The 23,314-nt window shown below is 51.8% G+C and overlaps 10 protein-coding genes across 10 annotated transcripts; 4 read left to right on the top strand and 6 right to left on the bottom strand.

The window, feature by feature from the left end:
• Positions 1-560: 560 nt before the first annotated feature.
• GT037_010908 (uncharacterized protein) lies at positions 561-1,435 on the bottom strand (the record flags this gene model as incomplete). Its single annotated transcript, XM_038935955.1, has 2 exons — positions 561-1,082; positions 1,250-1,435. The coding sequence occupies 2 exons, from the start codon at positions 1,433-1,435 to the stop codon at positions 561-563; spliced, it is 708 nt and encodes a 235-aa protein (XP_038781326.1).
• A 557-nt stretch (positions 1,436-1,992) lies between these two features.
• GT037_010907 (uncharacterized protein) lies at positions 1,993-3,858 on the top strand (the record flags this gene model as incomplete). Its single annotated transcript, XM_038935954.1, has 1 exon — positions 1,993-3,858. The coding sequence occupies one exon, from the start codon at positions 1,993-1,995 to the stop codon at positions 3,856-3,858; it is 1,866 nt and encodes a 621-aa protein (XP_038781325.1).
• A 327-nt stretch (positions 3,859-4,185) lies between these two features.
• On the bottom strand, positions 4,186-6,100 carry GT037_010906 (uncharacterized protein; the record flags this gene model as incomplete). The annotated part of the gene is made up of 3 exons (XM_038935953.1): positions 4,186-4,736; positions 4,837-5,474; positions 5,544-6,100. Coding segments are annotated over 3 exons (1,746 nt in total), but the record flags the coding sequence as incomplete, so codon positions are not given.
• A 1,210-nt stretch (positions 6,101-7,310) lies between these two features.
• On the bottom strand, positions 7,311-8,684 carry GT037_010905 (uncharacterized protein; the record flags this gene model as incomplete). The annotated part of the gene is made up of 1 exon (XM_038935952.1): positions 7,311-8,684. One exon carries the CDS (start codon positions 8,682-8,684, stop codon positions 7,311-7,313), a length of 1,374 nt encoding a protein of 457 aa, XP_038781323.1.
• A 1,020-nt stretch (positions 8,685-9,704) lies between these two features.
• Positions 9,705-11,867, top strand: GT037_010904 (uncharacterized protein; the record flags this gene model as incomplete). The annotated part of the gene is made up of 8 exons (XM_038935951.1): positions 9,705-9,938; positions 9,996-10,521; positions 10,574-10,803; positions 10,860-11,012; positions 11,073-11,255; positions 11,304-11,456; positions 11,509-11,608; positions 11,659-11,867. The coding sequence occupies 8 exons, from the start codon at positions 9,705-9,707 to the stop codon at positions 11,865-11,867; spliced, it is 1,788 nt and encodes a 595-aa protein (XP_038781322.1).
• A 120-nt stretch (positions 11,868-11,987) lies between these two features.
• Positions 11,988-13,650, bottom strand: GT037_010903 (hydantoin racemase-like protein; the record flags this gene model as incomplete). Its single annotated transcript, XM_038935950.1, has 4 exons — positions 11,988-12,358; positions 12,451-12,721; positions 13,512-13,540; positions 13,608-13,650. The coding sequence occupies 4 exons, from the start codon at positions 13,648-13,650 to the stop codon at positions 11,988-11,990; spliced, it is 714 nt and encodes a 237-aa protein (XP_038781321.1).
• An 834-nt stretch (positions 13,651-14,484) lies between these two features.
• On the bottom strand, positions 14,485-14,862 carry GT037_010902 (mitochondrial import inner membrane translocase subunit tim9; the record flags this gene model as incomplete). Its single annotated transcript, XM_038935949.1, has 3 exons — positions 14,485-14,673; positions 14,733-14,802; positions 14,855-14,862. The coding sequence occupies 3 exons, from the start codon at positions 14,860-14,862 to the stop codon at positions 14,485-14,487; spliced, it is 267 nt and encodes an 88-aa protein (XP_038781320.1).
• Positions 14,863-15,935: 1,073 nt separating this feature from the next.
• GT037_010901 (rho-gtpase-activating protein 5) lies at positions 15,936-19,161 on the top strand (the record flags this gene model as incomplete). Its single annotated transcript, XM_038935948.1, has 3 exons — positions 15,936-16,101; positions 16,155-16,310; positions 16,358-19,161. The coding sequence occupies 3 exons, from the start codon at positions 15,936-15,938 to the stop codon at positions 19,159-19,161; spliced, it is 3,126 nt and encodes a 1,041-aa protein (XP_038781319.1).
• A 1,609-nt stretch (positions 19,162-20,770) lies between these two features.
• On the bottom strand, positions 20,771-21,051 carry GT037_010900 (uncharacterized protein; the record flags this gene model as incomplete). The annotated part of the gene is made up of 2 exons (XM_038935947.1): positions 20,771-20,940; positions 20,988-21,051. Coding segments are annotated over 2 exons (234 nt in total), but the record flags the coding sequence as incomplete, so codon positions are not given.
• A 462-nt stretch (positions 21,052-21,513) lies between these two features.
• GT037_010899 (uncharacterized protein) lies at positions 21,514-22,704 on the top strand (the record flags this gene model as incomplete). Its single annotated transcript, XM_038935946.1, has 1 exon — positions 21,514-22,704. One exon carries the CDS (start codon positions 21,514-21,516, stop codon positions 22,702-22,704), a length of 1,191 nt encoding a protein of 396 aa, XP_038781317.1.
• Between the last annotated feature and the right edge of the window lie 610 nt (positions 22,705-23,314).

Raw genomic sequence — 23,314 nt, 5'->3', positions numbered from 1 at the left:
TCAATCACGTATGTTTCTTCAATAAGCACACCAAATTGCATGTGTTTGAGCCGTCGATGACCATGGTCTCGTGTGCGGGCGTGGAATATGGAAATTCTTCGGATCTGGCACTAGACCGAGTTGGAGATTTGGGAATGAGAGCTCAGTTGGACTGCGCTGGATCCTTGCGCAGCTTTATGTCTTTCGAGTGTGGGAGCTGGTAGCTAGCGGCGCGCTTAGTCTGAGGGATCCTGTCCAGATTCAATATATCAACACATCAGACCGAACCAGTAAACAAAATTGAGACATTTCGACATGAGTCCTCGACGTTGACATATAGGTCGGCTTGTTTGTTGTATCCTGCGAAGGAGGGTCTCCAGTTACAAGGGGTAGAAACCTAACGTAGTGGCTTTAGTCAGATACGAGCAACAACGCATTGTAGAAGCAAGCCACCAATTTTCGCTAACCTGCAACAATACCGAAGCTCAAGAGCCAAACGCAAAGCACTTGATAATCATGCAGTTACCCATAGTTTTCATGACAAACGCGTCCCATTTCACGTTACACTCATGATATCATACCTATTTTCCCAATGTCATAAACAGCCTATCTCCAATGTCTCCCAGACCCGGCTTGATCATGCCCTTTTCATCAACCCCCTTGTCGCACCCACCGACCCATACCTCAACGCCTTCTTCCCACTCTCCACACGCCTTCTGCAGCCCCTCCTCCGTCGCCAATATGCTCACGACGATGATCCTCTTCACGCCCCAGTCCTTCAACGTGTCAATTGCCGCTTGTGCCGTCGCACCTGTAGCGATGATGGGGTCTACGATGATGGCCAACTCGGGTTGGGGGGATGTTGAGCCCGCGGCGGTGTTGTGCGGGGTGTGGTAGGGTAGGTTGTTGTAGTATTCTACGGGTTGGAGGGTGGACTTTTCGCGGTAGAGACCGAGGTGGTGGATTGGGACGGGGGTGGGGAGGAGGGAGGAGAGGGCTGGGACCATGGAGAGTCCTGAGCGGAGGATGGGGACGAGGGATATGGAGGTGGGTGCGGGGGAGGTGGTGGTTGTGGTGTATTCGTAGCCGAGGGGGGATTTGTCCTAGGTGGAGTTAGTGGGTGTTGTGGTATAGCATTGATTGGTATGGCTATTGTCTGGGAGATTGTTATGGTTTTGGGGATATGGAATCCTTTTATGGATATGCGGCTCGGAATACCACCCCACTTGGTGATGTTATGGGACCGGATGAATGAGAATGATGGACGTACTGTGCCCGCCGGTTGTGCCTTTAAGCCTGCGGCCAGGGCTTCATAACCGACCATGAGAGCCAATTCATGCACCAGCGTTTGCGCATCTTTGGACCCTGTGCTCGCCGATCGCAGCTGTGAGAGCTTCGCCTGGAGACATGGGTGTGTCGAGACGTGAGCGTTCTTGGGGAGGTTGATGGCAGACATGTTGAATATGAATTAACGAGTAAACGTAGATAGTATTTGAGAAGCGTTCTTGGTATTCTGGAATATATAGTGGTGCTCAACTAGATTTACTTGTCCGTTCAAGAAGGTGCATGAGACAAGCGCGTGGTCACGTCTAAGCTCCCCACATGCCGGCGATAACAGATGCCACGGCGTCGGGCAGCTCCGTGACCTGAAACCTTGTCACGCCCTCGGCAACTGCATGACACCTGACCAGGGTCCCATGCGCCAATCGGAGAAAATGGGATGGCCTGTCATTCGTCGCATGGCTTTGCATAAGCAAAGGTTACTTGAGATTTGACCTTTTCTTATTTGGCGCAGGAGAGAGGAAGAGGGAGGGCACCATGGGCTGATATACGTGTACAGTCCCGTTCCTGGGGACTGCCACGTCCTTGTCGTCATCATAGAAGCGAGCATGGCGCGATACTTTAAGTTGCACGCGGCGTCGAGCTGAAGTACTTCGGGCTTATACATGGAAAGTTGTCAATCTCGGTACCGCGCGTCATAGCACATTCAATCTGCAGGCACACGGGACGGCAATGGCAGCTATGGCCAACTCTGCAACTGTCCCCGTCGACCACGAAGACATCCCTTCGAAACGCGAGTCGCATTTCAACAACCAGCGCTCGTCGCTGCGTTCGTCTACCATTTCCGAAGAGTCAGCGCACCGCCCACAACCACGGTCCCGAACACGCAGCGACCTGCGCCGCCTGCACGACTTCAACCTCGATCTGGAAAAAGTCACCTCGGAGCGTGCGGATAGCGAACCAGTACCTGACTCCCCGACCTCGACCGCTTCGCCCGCGCCCAATGTGCCATATACCTCGCGCCAACGCGATTCATCATACAGCAGCGTGAAGCGACGGGACCGACACTCCGGAAAGCACAATTCGCTCAGCACAGTATCCTCGCGAGCTGGGGGTGGACAAGTGAAATCAGGCGAAGACCTTTTGGCCCCAGAGTCCTGGCTGCACCTCTACAACGAAAACGCACAGTCGCCCAACCTCCCGCAGCCTTTGCGAACACCCAGGACGCGAGGGCAGAGCAGGCATTCAAATCCAGAGTATGGGAGCAGACCTGCATCCCAAACACGGCAGCAACAGCGATCAAGAAGACCCTCTTTCCCGCTCGGACGAGCAGCAACAGGCTCTCAATTAGACATTACCGCCTTACCCAGTATGTCGCCTGTCCAAGAGCACGACAACCATACTCAGAACTACGACCCACACGCAGAGTACTACCTACGTTCCAAGCGCACCCCCAGCGCGCAAAAAGCATCGAGATTAGCTACAGAACTCTACACGGTCTCCTACTTGATCTTCTTCTCAATATGGGGTACGCTAGCTCGTCTGGGTCTACAAGCCCTGACCTTCTACCCCGGCGCACCAGTCATCTTCTCAGAACTATGGGCCAACGTAGCGGGAACCTTCATCATGGGCTTCCTATCTGAAGACCGGCGTTTGTTCGCCGCAGAATGGGGCCAGAATCAACACGACGATAGCAGACAAGGAGAAAAACTGCCAGAGCCATCCGACTACCCCGCCGACCACACGCGCGACAAACCCCGGCATGGCAAAGTCAAGAAAACAATACCCATGTACATTGGCCTTGCAACAGGCTTCTGCGGCTCTTTCACCAGCTTCTCGTCTTTCATCCGCGACATCTTCCTCTCGCTATCAAACGACTTGAAGAGCCCGATTAACCATCCTTATCCCCCGAATACAGCCATCCCCTCTGCAACTACGACTGTATCGCGGAATGGCGGATATAGCGTCATGGCCATACTCGCCACCATCATCATAACAATCTCAACGTGCTACTGTGCGCTCCACATAGGAGCTCACCTCGCGCTAGCCCTCGACCGGGTAACGCCTACCCTGCCCTTCCGGCTCACACGCCGCGTCATGGATCCGCTCTTCGTCGTGCTGGGCTGGGGCACATGGTTCGGCGCCATCATCATGGTGTGCTTACCGCCGCACTCGGCATGGCGCTCCCAGGCGCTCTTCGCCCTCGTCTTTGCGCCCGCGGGATGCTTGCTTCGTTATTATGTCTCCTTGGTGCTGAATCCTATCAACTCGTCTTTCCCGCTTGGTACTTTTACCGTTAATGTGTTTGGTACGGCGGTCTTGGGTATGGCGTACGATCTTCAGCACGTTCCGTTGGCTAGTACGGGGCGTGTGGGTGCGAGTGTGGTTGGGTGTAGTGTGTTGCAGGGGGTCATGGATGGGTTCTGTGGTTGTCTGACGACGGTGTCTACTTGGATTGTGGAGATTGATACTTTGAAGAGAAGAGCTGCTTATCTGTATGGGGCTGCGAGTGTGGGCGCAGGATTGGGTTTGTTAGTGATTATCATGGGTAGTGTAAGGTGGACGGTGGGTTGGCAGGAGATTCTTTGCGTAACGTGAGGGAGCATGAGGTAATGTTTTTTTTTTGCATGAAAGAGGAGGGTTCGCATTTTTGGTGCGTTTGTGAATCGACTCAGCCTGGTATGATATGGATGGCCTGCAAGAACGACGTTTGGGCTTTTAATGGTGAGTGGCATATGATGCATGACACGACAATCGAGGACGGCATTTTTCGCAGTCCATTATAGCGACGTACAGCAACGATATACCCAAGATAGATTGAACTTTACAAGTATGCTAAATATTACGACTGTCCACTCCTTCTTGGTCTTTGACATCTTCTGGGTTCTTGTCTACTATGTACCATGGAACGACCATGTCAACTAGCTAGTCGTAACTGCCGCCTTTCTTTAGCTCAGTTACTTCGGCAGCAGTTCCAAATGCCGCTAATCCAGTATTCTCTTTGACCTGGCCAAACTGTACTTCGAGATTCATGAGCTCTTGTGGGTGATTAACAGATCCACCCAGACATGTCTGTTTAGCCAGTCTGTTGAGGATGGAGTTTCCATTCGTCGTGGCGCATAGTACTTGAAGGAAGATACCAGAGTCAGCGGCCACGCCATTCTGCACGAGAGCGACCAGTCCAAGAGTTGCGAAAACGAGGTAGGTAGCGAGCAATGCTGTGTACGAAGCGATGAGACGCGATGGCTCTTTGAATATGTATGCATTTTCGTACGAGGTGATGTTGACCATGGTCTTGGTCTTGCGCGTCGCGTCGTTGAAGACTGAGAGTGTAGTGTTTTGCATGAGCTCCTCGATGACTGCAGGGGATAGTTTCAGGCGTACATCGATGAACCGGTAGTTAGTGTCGTTGCGAATAGGAACAGCTAGAGGTGTTTCATGGATCACTGTGTCTGCGATTTGCTGACCTTCAAGTCCTATTCCGACAAGCGTCAACCTTTTCCATTCGATACACGATCGCAGGGATAAGAGAGAAACACGCGAATCTTTTGGGAATAATGATATCGGCTGACTCACCGTATTGTTGAATGTATCCAGACAGGCAATATACCATTGCGTCGCTCATAGCCCTTACGTGGGTTCCGTGCATCAATTCCAGAATTTCGTTCTCCGTGTTATTTAAATACTGTGTTGGATACTTGACCGGATCAGTCCATGGCTCAGAATTCATGAGGTCGTAGAACAGTTCCCCCACGTTCAGACGAGACGCGTTCAGAGGCTTTTCATCGATGACCTTTACAGCGATGCTCTGGGTGCCGTTCTTGTACTCCACCTCCGCTTCGTACTTAGCGTCCATTGTCACGCAATTAACAAACTGGTAAGCATCATCATTTGGGGCCCGGTAGCTGACGGCAAATACGAATAGCCTGTATGCGGACTGGCCTAAGAACGTCTCTCTTGATAGTATTGGCGCACCCATATAATTATAGTGCGTCGGATCAGAGTCTTCGAGGTTTCTGAACATACTTCCGAATGCTATGGTTTGATCAGCAGATGTAAGATTCTGCATCGTTGTCACCTCTGCACATCGCAGGGCTGGGGCCGCAAATTTCAAAGTGTAGGAGCAATTAAGCCCACAGGGTGAGGGCTGTGTAAGGAAAGCACCTTGAAGTAGTGTCTTCCTAGCTAGACCCTTGAGTCTATCGGCAGGCCACCTTACATGAGTTAGTTCCGATCGTCATGTGCGCTCGCAAGATAGATTGCCAGAGTTGCTGGAGTCTTACCGATATTCTCCATCAAAGCCAGGAGTAAACATAGCGTCCTGGAAGAAGGCAACAGCGGATCCATTGCCATGGTAGTCAATATCCAGTGTAGGAACCTCTGTCAAATTGGTTTGAGGAAAGGGATGGAGATCTACGATCAGCGCACCAGTTGGGAAGATTGTGGTGATGATGGGGATCAGAGGGAAGAAGAGCCCGAAGATCCAAAGGACTGGAACACGCCGCAATATGTCAAGCCGATATAACTTCAAGGGTCCTGTGCTGAATGAGAACAGCGCATCAATCTTCGAAACTGACAAGCGCTGTCTTCGCAAGTGCCACCAGAGAAGTTGGTTGAATGCCTGAGATGCCGAAACCACGAGAAGCAAAGAGAATGTGCGAGCGAAGGCCATGGAGATGGAATTATTCCAGTTTTGTGGCACGGTTGAGGTGACGCGCTTTTGATCAAGTTCACGGCAATAGATGTAGTGTGCCACTGCTATTAACAAAGCTTTGTAGCGTTTCAGCTTCAATATAACCCAAAGTATCTGTGTAGTAGACATACCCAAAATGAAGCTGCCAACTATGATGGCAGGTGTTAGCCAGCCGATCGTCCACTTGCAGTTACTAGATGGATGCCGATCAAATTTGCTATCGTTATAAGCCGTTTGAAACCCATTTGACAATAGAGGATAATTCGCCCGTTCCTCTGTGTGAGTACTCAACTCGTGTGCATAATTGTTGTAGACGGTATCGTCATCCCCTATGAGAAGCGATGGGCAAGAAGAGGTGGTTGGGCGTGGTGATGGCTTTGTGGATGACATGGATGGAACAAAACTGGGGATAACATTAGCATGTACAACGGGAGGTTCTCCGTGCGGTAAGTCCCGATTCGATAGAAAACATCTTACCAAGGCTATGAATATGCAGATTTCAGAGCAGTTCAACTTGTGCTTTCACAACTTTGCGCTAGGAAACGAGAAGCATATATGTTGCGTTGACTGTATGCGGGGAACTGGTTGCAATGCTAACACGTGAAAAGCTCAGCTGACGATGGCCTTAAGGTCGAGCTGATTGATAGAGTGCGTACTCGATGGTGGAGTCCAATCTTTGATGTTCTAGAGTTCTTGTCGTTCACTAAGGTACGCCACGAAACGTATAAACGAGGTGGCGCAGATAGTTAGCCGCTGTCAACGAAAGACTTAGCGGCACAGTTGGAGAGATAAGAACAAAATCTCGCATGTGTATTGAAGCATTACATCGAGCTGCTATCATCAGATGACGCCCAATTCAGTGGCTTCTCAAGCTTTGGAGAAGTACCGCATTCAATAAGACATGACAAAAGTGTTGCACGGATGTTGTACTTAAAGAGGTTTTCTTCTGTGAGGGGTCAGGTGCGGCTGAGATCACAACGTCAAGTGTGTCGTAGCAAAGCTGAAATGCAGAAGCTGCGGTACAATTGAACGCGAACCCGCATGCGACGAGGGTTAATATGCTTGTGGCTAGACAGGCGCAGGAATATCTAGCCTAGTAACACTATGAGAGAAGCCTGCCAACCCACTTAGGTAGGACTCCAGATTGGTAACGGAACAGCAAGCAGTTTTCTACAGTGTACCGCCTTCTTCAGCAATGCTATAATGTTAGTATAACAATATAGATTACAAAAGCCTCAAACACAATTTGCCGTCCATACAATTCATATCACGCGAACATATATGAATCGCACAGCGCTGTCACTTGTTTTGCAAACTGCTCCGGCTCACCTCCCACCACAAACTTCAGCACATCTTTCTAGTTCCCTTCTTCCTCCGACGTGACCTTAATCCACCTGCCCACTCCACCACTCTTCCACGTAGTCGACGTCGTCTCCAAATAATGACCCATAACCTCCACAACCTCAACAGCCAATTGCTTCGAATAGCAATCCTTGCTCACAATCTCCTCCACCGCCTGCTCTTCCCCTTTACTTTGATCATAGAATATCTCCATATTAGTAAGCGCCCTATATCCTGCCCTCCACTCGGACCAAAAGTCGCTTGACTGGGCTTTGCGCCTCTTGCTGCCATTGCTGAGGAGGTCATTCTCAGGACCAGGCGCGAGTTGTAACGTGACCTTTTTGATGGAAGGAATTCCATAGACGGCCTCCACAATAGACGACACAGTAGAAGAGAGGGGAAAGACAGCAACGAAGCTAAATGAAGTCAAATCTCTGCACAATGCTGGATTCTCGGCTAAGCGACTGAGAACGAGACTGAGAATCCTAGGCGCGATCTTAAGGTGAAATTCATATGTGCTGTATGCGGTGATCGAGGAGCCTTCGTTGTAGCCCAAGTGGTTCCAGGGTCGGCGTTGAATGAGCGGAACGTCGTTTGTTCGGCGTTCTTGTTGTTTATTCTCGACGGGCGGTTGATCTCTAAGAAGCTCAATGTAGTGCATCTTCATCTCGAAAGCCCACATGTCGTTGGTACCCACATGTGAATCCAGCAACGCGGCCATGGTCTTGGGTGGTGCAGCGACGACAACACGTGCTGGCTCTAAGACATCGAATACCCTGTTCCAGATGTCGGTGACTTCGCGCGCCAATGGTCCTTGAGCGGAAGACACATGGCGCAAGTCGTATTCTTTATCCGTGTGCAGCACCACGCTCTTGATATGATGTTTGAGTTTGTTCTCTGTGACGAACCGAGAAAGAATTCTAAAATCCCTAGAAAGATGCGGTAACCACACTATTGACGGCGTCATCTTCAAAAACTCATCGCCATCCTGGATCCGGCACAACTGGATCAACACATCATCCATAGCAGGTGCAAAGGCCTCTCCGGTCGTTGCTTTAAACTTGCTGCGCAACTTTGTATACAGCATGAATTCGTGGTTGCTTAGACTAGAGAGCTGTAATTGCATACTGTCGACGAGGCGAGCGTCCATAGGCACCCATTGTGGTTCCTTGTCCAGCGCTATGCGTGTGAAGTGGAAGAGAATGGGGAGAACGACTTTTCTCCATCGCCATGAAACAAGAGAGAGGGATTTCAGCGGATTGGTGCTCAGTTCGGTATGCGAGTAGGCGAGGTGTGCGCTTGGCTCGTGGTTGAAATTGGTGATTGATGGTGGTTGAGAGTCGAGGTGTACGGCAATCTGGGCCAGGAGCTCGTTTGGAAGCGCCTGCATGATGCTTGAGATGGATGAAGTCACGGAATATACTGAAACACAATCACTGTATCGATATGTATTGTTCTAGTTGTGTGTGCGCTGTGTAAAGGATACCATTGAGGTCGTATCGGAGGAACGATGCGGCCCGAAGTTGTGGATCCCTGCATACGTCATCCCGTCTACCATCAGCAGCCGCTATACTGCTTCGCGAATGCTAGGAAACGCTTTGTAAAACATGTTCCTTCCCACTTCTATCCCTATAATACGAACCTGGATGTCTCATCGAGACGATCGCGACTGCATTCGTATTGATTCGGTAAAGATGGAGCTGCCTCGCTCCCGAGGTCCGCAGCGCCCATGCAAGCAACACTCAGAGCGAAGCAGAACTGCATCTCAGCACGCATCAAAGCATCTTTGAGATGCAGATGAATGTACTGAGTCACTGTTATCTTGCAGCTGATTTGTTCGGATGCCACCCACTATATCGTGTGTAGATTTGACTGGTTCTGCCATCGGGCTCATCTCAGCTTCATGCGCCACTTCGACAAGGCTGCATATGCGGTGACTATCGTCTCTCCCTCATTGGCTTCTGGTAACCTCAGCTGACCATTACCCAGCAGAGGTCAATTCTGGATCGCGTTCCCGTATGGCCCGGACCTCAATTCCTTATTACAACGTCTCTCGCTCACCCCACCTGCGCTGTTGTTAATGACCATCGTTTCCGCCCCTCTGTGCTGCAAAGATCTACTCTTTCAGTCGCGATGAGTCAGACCGATGTTTCTGGAACCAATCCAGAAACAGACGGAACTTCGGCAAGGATTCATACCATACAACCAGTAGGAGATGGTAACTTCGAGGTCAGAGGACAAGCGGTTGGTTTGTCTCATGGCCTTCCCTCTGGAATACACGGAGCCCGATGGATACACATCCCAGTAAACGATCTACCTTTGGTGCAAGTCAGTATATCGATGGCCTTGCTCCAGCATAAAATCATTGATATCTTTCCAGCGATGGTTTGGGAAGTGTGAATACACGTCAATGTCCCCAGAAATCACCACATATAAGATGCGTCCAGTCTTCTCTCAGAAGTCCGAAGCTGATGGGACTGCGAAACTAATCGTGTATGAACATGCAAAACATTTAGAACCTTCTTGCACTCCAGGAAACCACACTCAAAGCACATCACGCACCTCGTTGCCCCGGTCCGATACTGACAGAGGAGAAGAACCTGTATCAGAAGACAGACTTCAGCTTCCTCTCCTGACTGTCTACGTAAGTCTAACGCATTCCGCAGAAGATAAAATTCATATTGCTAATTACGAGCGCCAGCTTCCTTACATGAGCTGGATGAAATATGGTAGATATTCAGAACTGAAGAAGGTGTATGTATCGAGCTACGCAACTGTCACAAGCAAAACCGCCTCCTCAGCTCCAGAAAAGAAACAACCCTGGAAGAAAGGATCCAATAGCTCTCTCGTTAATGTTGGACCATCACGCCAAGTAGACCGAAAGAGACCACTCTCGAGGAGAGGATCCATTTGCTCTGTCACTAGTAATCAATCATCACACCGACCCAATAGCTCTCTAGTGAAACCTGGACCATCAGACCGAGTAGACGGAAAGACTTCCTGGCCCATAACGCCGCTTTCTCGGGTTCCCCAGAGGCCACAATACCTGACGAGAACCTTGGATCAATTCTACTATCCAGCTTTGGACGATACAAGCGACCGGGATGAAGATCAAACGATCTCGAAATGGACTGGAACGCCACTGGAGGCGGACGGCAGAGATAAGGCTACCGATGACAGCGCTATGATCATGGTCGATCAATTCTGGTGCTGGATCATCAACGAAAGTCTGTCGTCGGTTCTACTGGATTTGCTTTTGATTGCTGACCAGCAGTTCAGAGACCATCATAACGAGCTTTCCTAGCGGAATCTACAGTTACTCTCCCACAGATGTTGAAGATCTTTACTTGAGCATCACGAGAAGCCTGTCTTCTGATCCACAGCAACTACAAACGGTTGAGGGTATGTATTCACTGTTGGTCAAGGAAGCGGCGGGCTATATGTTCAATCAGGTCAACAGAAGCTCAGTGGACATGGTCGGGATCTACAGATGGGCTACTGGCAAGAAGGTGAACACGGCTGAACGTGTTCTTCACAAGACAGTGCAGACTAATTGTTCTTACAGGCTGCTACTCAGACAAAGTACTTCCAGGAATTCCAACGGGGTTACACCAGTAGCGGAAAGAATAAAACTATCGGAAAGGACGACCCGATCTTCAACGATCGCAGCGATGTAAATCTCATTCTAGAGGTTGCAGACATCATTGATGAACTCAAGGTACGCGCTCCAGCTGCGATGCACATCAGATTTCGACTGACGCGCAACGGCACCTTGTAGATGATTCAACACCTCTTGAAAATCCAAAAAGATGTCATAAAGTCTTCCATTCAGGCTTTGAAGTTATGTGCACTAGATACAACCGGAAAACCAACAGTCTCATATCAAGTGGAGGACACAATCGGCCCTCTACTCGCTCAGTTCGCTAGTATCGGCACTGATGCGCAACACACTCGCAAGATGGTAAATAGATTGAAAATTGGACTATATCCTTGAGCCTGACTTGTATAGTTACTCGATCTGTCGGACCTTAAGTCTAAGGCAGCAAGTCTTGCAGAAGCTCATGCAGGTCTCGAGGCAGCTCAATCGAGTGCAAAAGAAGCTCAGGAAGCGAGTGTTCAAGGCCGCGCTGTGATGCTCTTCACAATCATTACAGTCATATTCGTGAGTTCAATAGCGACGCTCACTCGTGATAGTATCTGACTTAAAGGAACAGTTACCTCTGTCATTCTTTACATCGTATTTCGGCCAGAACGTCAAAGAGTTCACCGGCGATGAAGGTAACCCTTCTACCTGGCATCTATGGCGCGTCGCAAGTATGTGACCTCAGAGTTTGGGACGATTCAACGTTGACGAGATGCTACAGCGCCCATTACTGTTGTGGTCATTGTCGTGGCTTTACTCGTCGCGTTCTACATCACTCAATCCGGGAAAGCTTCAGCCACTACGGGGACGAGACACGACAAGCGGTGGAAGGGAAATCTACTCCACGGCTTGCGGCGGTTGAAGTTCTGGAACCGCAACGAAACGAACAATAAAGACGTAGAAATGAACAGCATGGAAGCTACGGCCTGAGATCAATCTGCTACACATGTGCCGGATCCAAGCAGCATGGGACAGTGAGAACAAGCAAGACACAACATAGTACACACTTCTGACTAGTGAATATGATGGAATCTTTTCCTCCACTCTCTATCAAAAGACAGCTCTGACAGCCCCCTCCAACCACGCAACACCCCCAACAACCCCATCAACAATCCTAACCTGTCCTCCCTTCTCCTCACCCAACTCCTCCGCACAAGCCTCCCTAACCATCTTATCCATCCCCGCCATCCCCGCACAGCCCAGACAAATCGCCCCCACACTGCCCTTCTTCAACAACCTCTTGACAGCATCCTTCATGCGTTTCCGGACCTCCTCAGCAGGCGCATCATGCAAATCCGTAGCATTAAGTCCCGTCGTCTCAACGCCTGCAAACCTCTTTCCCGCATCCGCACCCGTGCCGAGAAAAGCAATCGTAGCATCGGTCAAAATCTCTTCCCAGACCTTGCCCGTACTGACGATACCTGTAGTCACGGTTATTCAAAGTCAGATCATCCGTCTCACATGCCACTCTTCGTTCTGCGTCCTAGGGAAGAGACATATATAAATCACTCACCAAACTTCTCCTCTGGGTGGATGAGCTGCAGACTCGCAGCAACACTCGCTTCAAAGATACCAGTGACGGGCTTCCTCGAGCCCTTGATAGCCGGCTCTTCCTTCAAGAGTGGCACAAGCGGATGCTGGCTATAACACGCGACCAAGAACCCATCGTGTTTGTCCAACTCCTGTCGCAGCGCCGGGAGACAGTGCTGCACGCTCTCTCGCGCGTCGTCTTCATTATTGATGCTCTTGGGCCCCGAAGGCGCGGTGAAATACGTGTGTGCGGTCTATTTTGCCCCTAAGACCTTGATTAGTTTTTTTTTCTTCTCTCGCTGCACATATGTGGTTATTGTGGTTAAAAAAGGTGGTGAATGACATCCTTGAATCCCAGCATCTCGACAAGTGGTTTCAGCCCATCTGTCATTGCCTCTGTGGAGTTTGGGTTGATGATGAGTATGGACCGCATTGTGGCGTATCGTGTGTTAATCTTGTCACCGTTTCGGTATTCGCCCATTGGTTTTCTTGGTTGGTTGCTATCACTGTGTAGCTATGTATATATGCAAAGGCGGATTGACCCCGCTGCGAAGTTTACCAGTGTGGCGCATCGCGTGAGGGGATTGGACATGTGGAGTGGAGACGGACAAGGATGTGGTGCGTGACGTCATGTTCCAGATTGTTCGCACTGTTCTACCTATTGGTTGCCTGTGTACGTGTACATAACAACGGGTTGCACGTTGGCATGCGAGAAATACAGTTGTTGGAGAGCAGAAGTGTAATGAAATAGATGTGTTGTATTAGGCTACTGAGGGTATAGTAGATGCATGCGACTGCGTCGCAGATGCATGTTCATAGTATTGCCTAAACTTCTCGCTGAAGTATGCATTCGCCGCCGTGCACATTCAATCCCTACCAACGCCGTCGCAAGAGAATCATTATGGTATGGAATGTAGAGCTGCAAAGATCAGAAAGCGGTGCGGTGTGTTGATTTTAGTGAAACTTACAGTCGTGAAATGTCGTCGATGTTTAGCGGAAGCAGCTGAAGCGTCCGCAGGAGATGCGGAAGGGCGCGCGACGTACGCCGTGACGGTCAGCGACAACACCACCACCTAACATCCTGTCAGCAACTTGCCTGCGCAGTGTCCGGAACAGACGGCTCTTAGGCAGGCTACTTACCGGCATGGCGGCCTCCCCATTGTTTAGTCCACAGAAGACCCATGTTTGCTTATTGTTTGTTTGTTGGTAGGAAGTGGTTTAAGTTTGGACAGATGGACAAATCGTCTTCTTTTGTAAAAGGTTCTTGTTGTGGTGTAGCTGAAAAGAACTCGCAGCGCGTGAGTTATATAGGAGGTGTTTGAGAAGCTGAACGCGTGATTCAGGGCAAGAACAGGGTCGGTGAAGCTGTCGCAGCTGCGTCATAGGCTGGGAGCCAAGGGCTTGGGAGATGCAGCACAGCCACCGCTAAAAGCGATCTTCGTGGAGATTGCATCGAGCGCGCACAGTACGGCCTGGATGTTTTCACGGACCTAGACGCGTTTCATTGGCCGCTTCTAGATTGTTTGGATATTGGCAGATTGCAGTCGCTGTGGTGCGCCACAGCATTGCAGTTAGAAGGGCCGAGATGTTACTTTGTGGCACTGGCATGACGACGTTCGAGGCTGTGAGCATCGATTAGTGAGACGTGGGCGTGGTTAGCCTGTCACCTGCGACTCGACACGGACAAGTAGCAGTCTTGCACGCTGCAAACGGACTCACCGTACATGTAACTCTCAGGAAGAGGCTGAAGTGGGACAAGTGACAGCGGTAGCTGAATTGCTAGCTAGCCCTATAGCAAGGTTAAAGCTTGCGTGAACCAAGCCTGCCAAAGACATACAAATCATTGTCCGCGTAGGGGCAGATTCCAAAGTTCGTTTCTATAATACAGGTCGTGCCAAATAACATAGCTAGCCGTCACCATGACCGTTGAGCCTACTACCAGCTCGTGGCGGATGATGGGCGATGGTCGCAAAGATTTCATCTTACGCCTATGCCACCTTGCTGGCTTGCAAAGCCTTTATCTCATTCCGCCTTGTTGTGCCATGGCAGCGTTCTGTTCTTGGAAGCGGTCGCCTAGTCGTTGGGAGCCCTTCATGTGCTTGTCGACGCATCGCATAACGCAGCTCTCCTCGCGCGAGGTAAGGGACTTGCTCTCAAAGCCGTTGACGCAGTGGTCGAAGCATTGCTGGACGAGGTTGGAGTACATCTAGGGCGGTTAGTACAATGACGCTTGCCCGGGGATTGATTGATTCCGGTGAGTCTTACGTTCATAAACTCCTTCATCTGCTTCTTCTCCATGCGCGACTGCAGCTCGCGCTGTTCATTTGCCGTGAGTCTTCATGCGGTTAGTTTTGCTAGTCTCGGGGGATCAATTCAGAGTTGCATACGAGTCCATGATATCCGCAAGCGTCTGGGGTGTGTGTGTGTGTTGATGATTACGGATTATTGTTTACTCAATTGGAAATTTGGTATGACGTCGGGTGGTTGTCTGGATGCTGTGCTGACGAGCCTTTGCCCAAAAATGTAGGCGCGAGCTAGGCCACCGAGCGGCCCGTCCACGCTCCTTCAAGTCACCAAACGACGGGAAACAAGCCCTCTTGTGTTCATGGCTGGGACTGGCAGCGGCATTGAACGGTTCATGCTCGAATCAATACTTGCAAGGCTGTCTGGAAGGGATGCTAAAAATGGCCTGTGCCGTGGCATATCTTGGACCGGTATCGTCTCCCGCATGGCCTGTACCAGGACCTGTACCTTTCCCCCCGCCAAGACGGTCGTTATTATTGGAACCAACTTCAGCGATAATCGAAGAATAACATGATAACACGCTCCTCTTAATGCCAGCTGCAATCCGCTCTCCGTATTGATCGTCGCTGTATTTTGCCGTCCGTCTGGATTCACGCCTCGCGTTTGTGTCTGTCAGTCAGGCGACGCCGTGCCGTCTTCCTTGGATGGTGACAATTGGCCCGCAGCCACACATCACCAGCCGCTAAGCTGCTGCTCATCGTCAGTCGAGCAGCGGGCTGCCACTTGATTCCCTCGCCCTCGTGCGATCATTGCCCTTCGCAGAAGGCGACCCTGCATGCTCAAGTCGCTTCGAGCCACAGTTTCAGGCGCGCGCTGAAGATATTGCGCCCGACCAGGCCTTGACCCGACGGCCGTGACCCGACAGCCTTGAGCCTGCCGACGACAAGCTGCATCTGTACCCCTAACCGCCCGTCGCGTCGACAAGGCTCGCGCTCTGTCCGACCTGTCCACCATCTCTCCGTCACCGCCACAGCAATACGAGAGAGGCCCCGCTGACACCTCGTGCACGCTCGCTACCATCGCTCCCTCGCTACCTACCGACCTACCCTCCGACGTCACATAGCGGCGGCCCCCAGACAGCTGCCGCCTGCCCACTTGGGGCCCACCTGTACCTGGACAGGACCCGAATCCACACGACTGTCCCTCACCACCATCGAGCCTGCCATGGCGCCCGCAGGCACGCACACCAATCCCCACACTCCGCGCGTGCGCAATGGCGAGCCCCAGCCCGCCCCCGTCGCAACGCCAGAACCCGCCTCGTCGCGTCGAGATTTGACCTCGTGGTGGAGGCAGTTTAGCAAGCGCCCTGCGAAAAAGGACGACGACAAAGGTACCAAATGCGCCGCTCCTCTGTCGCGAGCACCACTAACTCGCGCCCACTAGAACCCGCCCTTCCTGGCATCTTTGGAGTGCCCCTCATACAAAGCATCCCCTATGCGAATGTCGCCATATCGCTCTTCAACGAGCACGGTGAGAGCTACATCTACGGCTACGTTCCAATCGTCGTCGCCAAGTGCGGTGTCTTTCTCAAGGAAAAGGGTCAGTCAAGCGAGTCCCATCTCGCGCCAGCTGCTAACAGCGCACAGCGACCGACGTAGAAGGCATCTTCCGCTTAGCGGGCTCCGAGAAGCGCATCAAAGAGCTGAGGACTGCTTTTGACACCCCTCCCCGCTATGGAAAAGGTCTAGATTGGTCCGGGTATACTGTACACGACGCAGCCAACATTCTGCGACGCTATTTCAACAACCTCCCGGAGCCCATCATACCACTGCAGCATTATGACCCGTTCCGGGATCCTCTCAAAGGCCACCAGGCCGAGGCTGTAGGCCCCAGCGAAGGCCAGCAACCTTCGGTGGGAGGTTTCGATCCAGACGCCGCTGTGCGCACCTATCAGCATGAGATCAAGGCTCTGCCGTCTCTGAACCGACAACTTCTGCTCTACATCTTGGACTTGCTTGCAGTCTTCGCCGCCAAGGCTGACGTTAACAAGATGACAACCTCAAACCTGGCTGCCATCTTCCAGCCTGGACTCCTCTCGCATCCACAGCACGACATGTCTCCCGTAGATTATAGGCTAAGCCAGGACGTGCTCATCTTCCTCATCGACAACCAGGACCACTTCTTGATTGGTATGGAAGGCACAGCAGTCGATGAAGGTACTGTCAAGCACATTGAAAGCGGTCCTTCCACTCCACAAGCAAGAACACCCACTACTCCTCGAAACAGCACTGGTATTGGGCGGTCTGCGTCGACTACTTCGAGCGCTGGCGCGGAGAGTCTTCGCCAATATGGCGGTGTCCGCAGGAATGTCTCCACATCTTCGAAGCGTTCACGACGCTCAGGCGCTGTGCCCAGTCCCATCACACCTGCGTTCGTCACTCCGACGACATCTGGAGTACATCGCAGCAATACGCTGCCCTCGAAGCGGTCCCCAGCGCTTGGAAGCCCTCGCTTCCCTGCGGCCAAGCAACTTGGTCCTGAAGACACCAAGAGTCCACTTTCATCACCAATGCCTGCAGATATACCAGAGACTGTCAGCCCAACTGCTCAGGCTCCTGCCCCTGAGCAGCCGACACAAGTAACGGAAGCTCCGCGGGAACGCCCGCAGTCTTTGGTAACTGCTCCAGCCACACAGCCTGTAGATCCTGAGGTGGCACAGCCACAACGGGCGCAGACCATGCCGCCAAACAAGATAGAGATGCCCACTCCCTACCAGCCCTATCGTCCGCCGGAAACAGCTATGCAACCCACAGAACCTTTACAGCATAGACCCGCAGTTACGCCTGCCACCCACAATATGCCGGGCGGATTTCCTCTCCCATCTCCAGGTATCATCCCTCCAAGCCAGCCTACCACTCCGAATGTCCCCACGCAGACAACGGCACAGAACCTGTTGCCTCCAAGATCAACTACGCCGGGTCCACGCAGTCCTCAGCGCAGTCCTCTCCACAGTCCCCATCATACGCCAACACGTGAGCGTTCAGAGTTCATGGAAGCACCCATTGACTCGGGTCCCGCTGTTGAACTAACACCTGCCGTTCGTACCTTTACCCAAATACTAGCCAAGGTCGCAGCCTCTCCTCCAAATGAGTCAAAGGAATCCAAAGACGGGAAGAAGCCAAACAAACTACAGAAGAAGAGGATGCCAAATAGCGTTAGCATGAGTGCACATAGCTCCACGCACTCTCTTGGTGGCAGCGATTCAGGATTTGGTGGTCATTTCTCTCAAGGGCCTCCTTCGCCATTACAACCACCCTCGCTTCCCTTCGCGCAAGGCCAATCCCAAGCGGGTAGTTCCAGGGACAATTTGCCGGACTCCTCGCGAGCTTCTGGAAATACACTCAAGCCCAGCATGTCGCCCTCTGCCAGTTTCCGGTCCCACAGCACGGCAACAGAATACTCAGAGAGTGAGCAGCCGGATGATCAGCCAAAAGAGGAAAAACGCAGCTTCTGGAAAGGTCATAGGCGTGGAGAAAGCAAGGCAACGCCAACCACAAGCACCACTGATCTGCATGGTTCCGTGCCTGGTGCTGACAAGAGTATGAGCTCTTTTGCCAGCAGTTCTGGATGGACGACAGCAGGAGGTGGAGGAAGGAGGAGCATGCAGTACGACACGAACCAAAGTTCCGACTCTATACTCTTCGGCAGCAGCCCCCCTGATCACGAAAAGTCAGATAAGAAGGGTGCGTTTGACTGGTTCCATAAACGGAGGCAGGATCACAAGGAGCGCGTGGACAGGCGCGAACGTGCCAAGAGCCCCCCGGGTAGCTCAAGCCATTTGCCTCCTTCACAGAACATTATGCAGAGTCCAGAGTCGCTTATCGCGAGGGGGCGGACGTCAGAAGTACCAAGGTCACACTCGACGATGGAGGACACGCCGTCTAAAACGGATAAATCGAGCGACGTTACGCCTACCGGGACGAGCCCGACCCCACCACAGCCGCCGAATGTGCAAGCGCCAGCAGCGAGTGCGAGTCCGAAACCTGCCAGAATGAGCCCGGCGATGGCGTTACGAACGGATCTTCCAGCTGCATTGACTGAACCGCGATCTGTTGCAAGGTCTCCTGATAGGAATCCCAAGTCACCCATCACTGCCATGGCTCCTGCACAATCATTGCCTGTTGCAGCACCCGTCGCAGCCCAGAGTGCCGCAGGTAGTGAACAGGTCGAAGCTGAGGCGCCAAGTACTACGCAGCCCGAAAACTCAACGGCTACGGAAGTACCTACTGGGCAAACGGTATCAACGCCGAGTGGGCCGATGCATTCTTCTTCGGGCTCGACTGTCACTGTTACGCCTCAGACGGTGAACCAAGAAATTATCTCTGATGCGCTGGCGGCGCAGGAACAGGAGACAGAGCCGGTTGTGCCAAGAGGGCAACCGGCTCCGTAGCACCAGGATGGACGTTTTCCTATGCAGTGAGCGATTGAGGGATGTGTTTGGGAAGGAATAGAGAGCGGAGTGTGAGAGGCGTTGTCTGGAAGAAAGGTTTACGATCTGTCATGGTGGACAGAGTGATGATGGCTACTTGGTAGGCGGTTTCAGTCCGGAAAAGCGTACGTGCCATTGGAAGTTTTTTGCATACAACGATGTTTCGACGAAGTGATGAGCGTGCTAGCAAAGTATTATCTGAGCGTTGATGCATGGCGTGCGGTCCTGGTAATGATAATCCATTCTCATTTTCATTCGGGACGATGTTTGGTGCTGAGCTCTGATCGGCTTGGAATGGCATCACGAATGCGGCTCGTTCAACATACCGACGGTGTGAGGCGTTATGATACTTGATCGTGGTGTATACCCAGGGGTTGTTTGTTGTGCCTACGTCGGTATGGATAGTAATGTAGGCCGGTTTTGAGCTTTCCAAAAGGTGAAGACTATGATTCTTTTTCTTTGTCTTCTTAGTAGTAGGCTGTAGCCCAAGAACCAAACATGGAGCAACAGGTTATCTTTCCTTCAATAGTAGACAAGAGCAAAAAGAAGCAATCTTCATCTTGTAAAAGTCTCTGCAACACCAGTACATATCAAAGCCAAGGAAACACGGCAACCCGCTAGTCTACTTGCTACACATGGAAAATGCTACAATGTTGAGTACCAACGGCGCTGCTACCGTTCTGACGCCGCGTTGCCGTCTCTGCCGTAGTCTGCATCTCGGCCGATGCCCAACAACAATTGCTTCGACATAAGCGTCGTGGCGACATGCCGAACGCGCTAGCGGGATTGCGCATGTACACACGTATTCGAGGGCAGCAGCAGCCTAGATGCATCTGAGTGGTGGATATGCGAACAGAAGTCTCGACTGGATTGGCAGCATAGCCATAGGTTACCAACTGTGTGTTGTAGCTATTTTAAGATTTCCAGCAGACGGGGGTATTCGTGATTCGACGGTTTTGGAAGGCTAGAACCGCCGGAGCGGAGTTGATACGTGCTTGTTAGATACGAAGTGTCAGAGCGAGGAAGCACGTTGGTTTCTTGAAAACACGAGGGGAAGTGTCGTAAGCAGCCAAGTTCAGCTGCGAGCTGCAAGTAGACGACTGGAATCAAAGGCAAGGCAGAATAAAAACAAGATTGCGATGACGATGGCTATAATGCTATTGTGTAGAGGCATATAGTCCGCGGACACGGAGACTAATGTCGTCGCTCTGTTCGCATGTTGAAACCGTGCTGAGGCTTTGTCTCAAAGCGCTGAATGTCCGACCGGGAGCTATTATCGGTGACTGGCTCGCTCGGCCCATCCATGACGTTCTGGCTGAACAAGCGAACGAGCCCTTTTGTACGTTTGCAGGGGGGCACCTCGTATATACCGACCCCGACGTTTACGTGCCAACTTTTTGCTAGGCTCGGTTCGGTTCAGTCTGTAAGCCGTTTCATGGTTGAAGTTTTGCAACGTGTATATGTGTGTATTCAGCTGGATTGTATTTCGGGTGCAAGGATTGGTCCGTGTCGGGGTGATGCGTTGCTCGGGGCATGCACGACAAGCAATTAGATCTAGAAGGATACCGATTTATTCATTGCTGAACGCACATCCGGCGGGCCTACGCATGATCCGCGACGGAAAGGTCGGGATTATGATGCTTGGCTCTGTTAGGCGTGCTTGAGAGGCGAAAGGTGATGATGGGATCCATGAGCAATAGCGGGTCCAAACCTCGTGTTTCTTGTCGAGCTCCCTAGTTAGTGCCCATGTATCAACAGCGCTTTAACTAAAGCTAGTTTGGTGTTACTTCGTACAGGAACTGTATCGCCTTCTGCCTTAAGGACTGATCTTCCGTTTCTCCTCTTTCGAAGCCTTCTACTCCACACGTTTCGCCCACTTCTTGCACATCACACTCGTTGCTGATCGCTGACCGAACGAACGAACGAACGAACGAACGATACGAATACACTCGCTGTTTCCTTTTTTTTCTGCCGGCAAAAAGAAACGTAGCTCTGGATTGAACGTTGGGAATTGGAAATAAATAAGAGCCGACTATCGATTGTCGGGCTGTGGCGTCTAGACTGACCAGCCACTCGGAAGCGACAGATTGTGCGTAAGCCTGCTTCTCCAGTCCGCGACGTTTCTCAGTTACCCCAGCCTATTCGCTTTAACAGTTCCAGCTGCCTGTCCGGAACAGGTTTCCTTTTTCCTGTATACATACGACGGCCTTGCTTATAGCATGACGACCTGCTAACACGATTCACGCAGTTTCGCATTCCCTTCGTTGAGAATCTACTTTCGTTTCCCTTCGTGCTCGCCGACTTTCTCTCACGATGCGTTCTTTCTCTCAGTTGGCCGTTCTGGCCCTGCCATTGATGAGTACTGCCGTTGGTGCTGCACCAAACAAACAAGCCGACCACCCCAAGACCATCTACGCAAGCGCACACGAAGCGTTCCAGGACTTGTTGAACGCGCTGCCGGAGGAATCTTTGCAAGCTGCATTGAGCGGACTCAAGGACTTCAAGAATGGCATCTTCGAGTCGCATCACCGGGGCGTCGAACACATCCACAACGAAGACCCGGCGCTCGCTACGAAGCTTATCGTGGACGCTGTCAACGACTTGAAGAAGAGACAGGCGCCTTCGGGCAACGGCACCACCACCGTCATTGAGTCTGCGCCTGCGCCACAGACAAGTGAGGCACCACCGCCAGCTGCATCCACCGTGACGAACGTGCAGACACAACAGCAAGAGACGACGGTCACGCAAGTGCAGACGCAAGAGGGCACCACAGTCACACAGGTGGAGACACAGACACAGCAGCAGTCGCAACCCCCAGCTACCCAACCCCAAGAGACCAACGACGCAACAACCACAGCAAACCCCCCTCCGGCCGCAACAGTCACCAACACGCAGCAACAAACCATCACCCAAGACGGCACAACCATTGTCCAAACCGCCACCCAGGTGCAAACCACGACGACCCAGCAGCGCCCCGCCATCATCACCGTCGAAGCCACCGAAACCCAAGACGGCAAGACCATAGTCCGCACCACCCAAGTCCTCTCCGAAGTCACCGCCTCCGTCCCCGTAACCCGCACCCTGACCAACGTCGCCGGCGGCTCCACCGTCGTCCGCACAGAAACCCAGAACCGCCCCGCCGTCATCCGCACCACGACCGATTCCGCAGGCCGCACCACCGTCACCACATCAGCTGCAGACTACGCGCCCACGGCTGGCGAGGTGCAGACCGAGACGGACGAGCAAGGGTCCACCTTCTTGACCACGTATACACCTGGTGGCGGCTTGGTCAGCTCCATCAAGCTCATTACGACGACCGATGCACAGGGCCGCCCCAGTACCATGACGAGTTATACGTTTGTCGATCCTATTCAGGCCACTGCGACGGCCGGTGGTAATGGAGGCGATGCGACGGAGAGTCCGACGGTGCAGAGTGGTGCTGCGGTCAAGAATGGGGCTGTGGGCTTTGTTGCTGGCTTGGGAGCGCTTGCTTTCTTGTTCTAGGAAGAAGTGTCGAAAATGGAATGAATATGATTCGGGTATATAAATATATTACGAGAACACGACATTTGCATTCTTGTTTTTGGTCGAGATTTTGTCTGTAGATTAGCGACGTCGCTCTTTCTTTGGGTGGTGGTTTTGTTCGATACCCGATACACGCTCCTTTACGATACATGTTGCATATATGGTGTTTGGCGGGATAGGTCGGGGATCTGGTTAATTCTGGTTTATACATATATACATGGAGCGGATGGCGCTCCTTACTATCCTTCGGTATATATAATACAACCAAAGTGCTCTTTCAACATGACAAGATGCAACATGGATAAAATGATGTAAGAATAGGAAGCTTGGATATAACACAAGTACACGACCCAAATCGTTCACGAGGTAGACACATGGCATAATACTAATTCCACTTATAGCTTGCTTAGTTTTGTGGTTGGTATAGATAGCTACATAAAGAGATAGGAGGGGTATTGATGTGAAATCAAACGCCAAGTGTGCTATGCTCAAAAGTTGACTGGTTCCGCCTTTGCTCGCTCGCTCGCCCGCCCGTCCCCTTTGTTTGTTGCTGTTGTTGTTATCCAGAAAACATGTCCAAAGACTGTCT

This window comes from Alternaria burnsii, assembly GCF_013036055.1.
Source record: "Alternaria burnsii strain CBS107.38 chromosome Unknown 749, whole genome shotgun sequence".
NCBI classification, from domain to species: domain Eukaryota; kingdom Fungi; phylum Ascomycota; class Dothideomycetes; order Pleosporales; family Pleosporaceae; genus Alternaria; species Alternaria burnsii.
The sequence above is the reverse complement of the archived record's forward strand: the minus strand, read 5'-3'. Positions and strand labels throughout refer to the sequence as shown.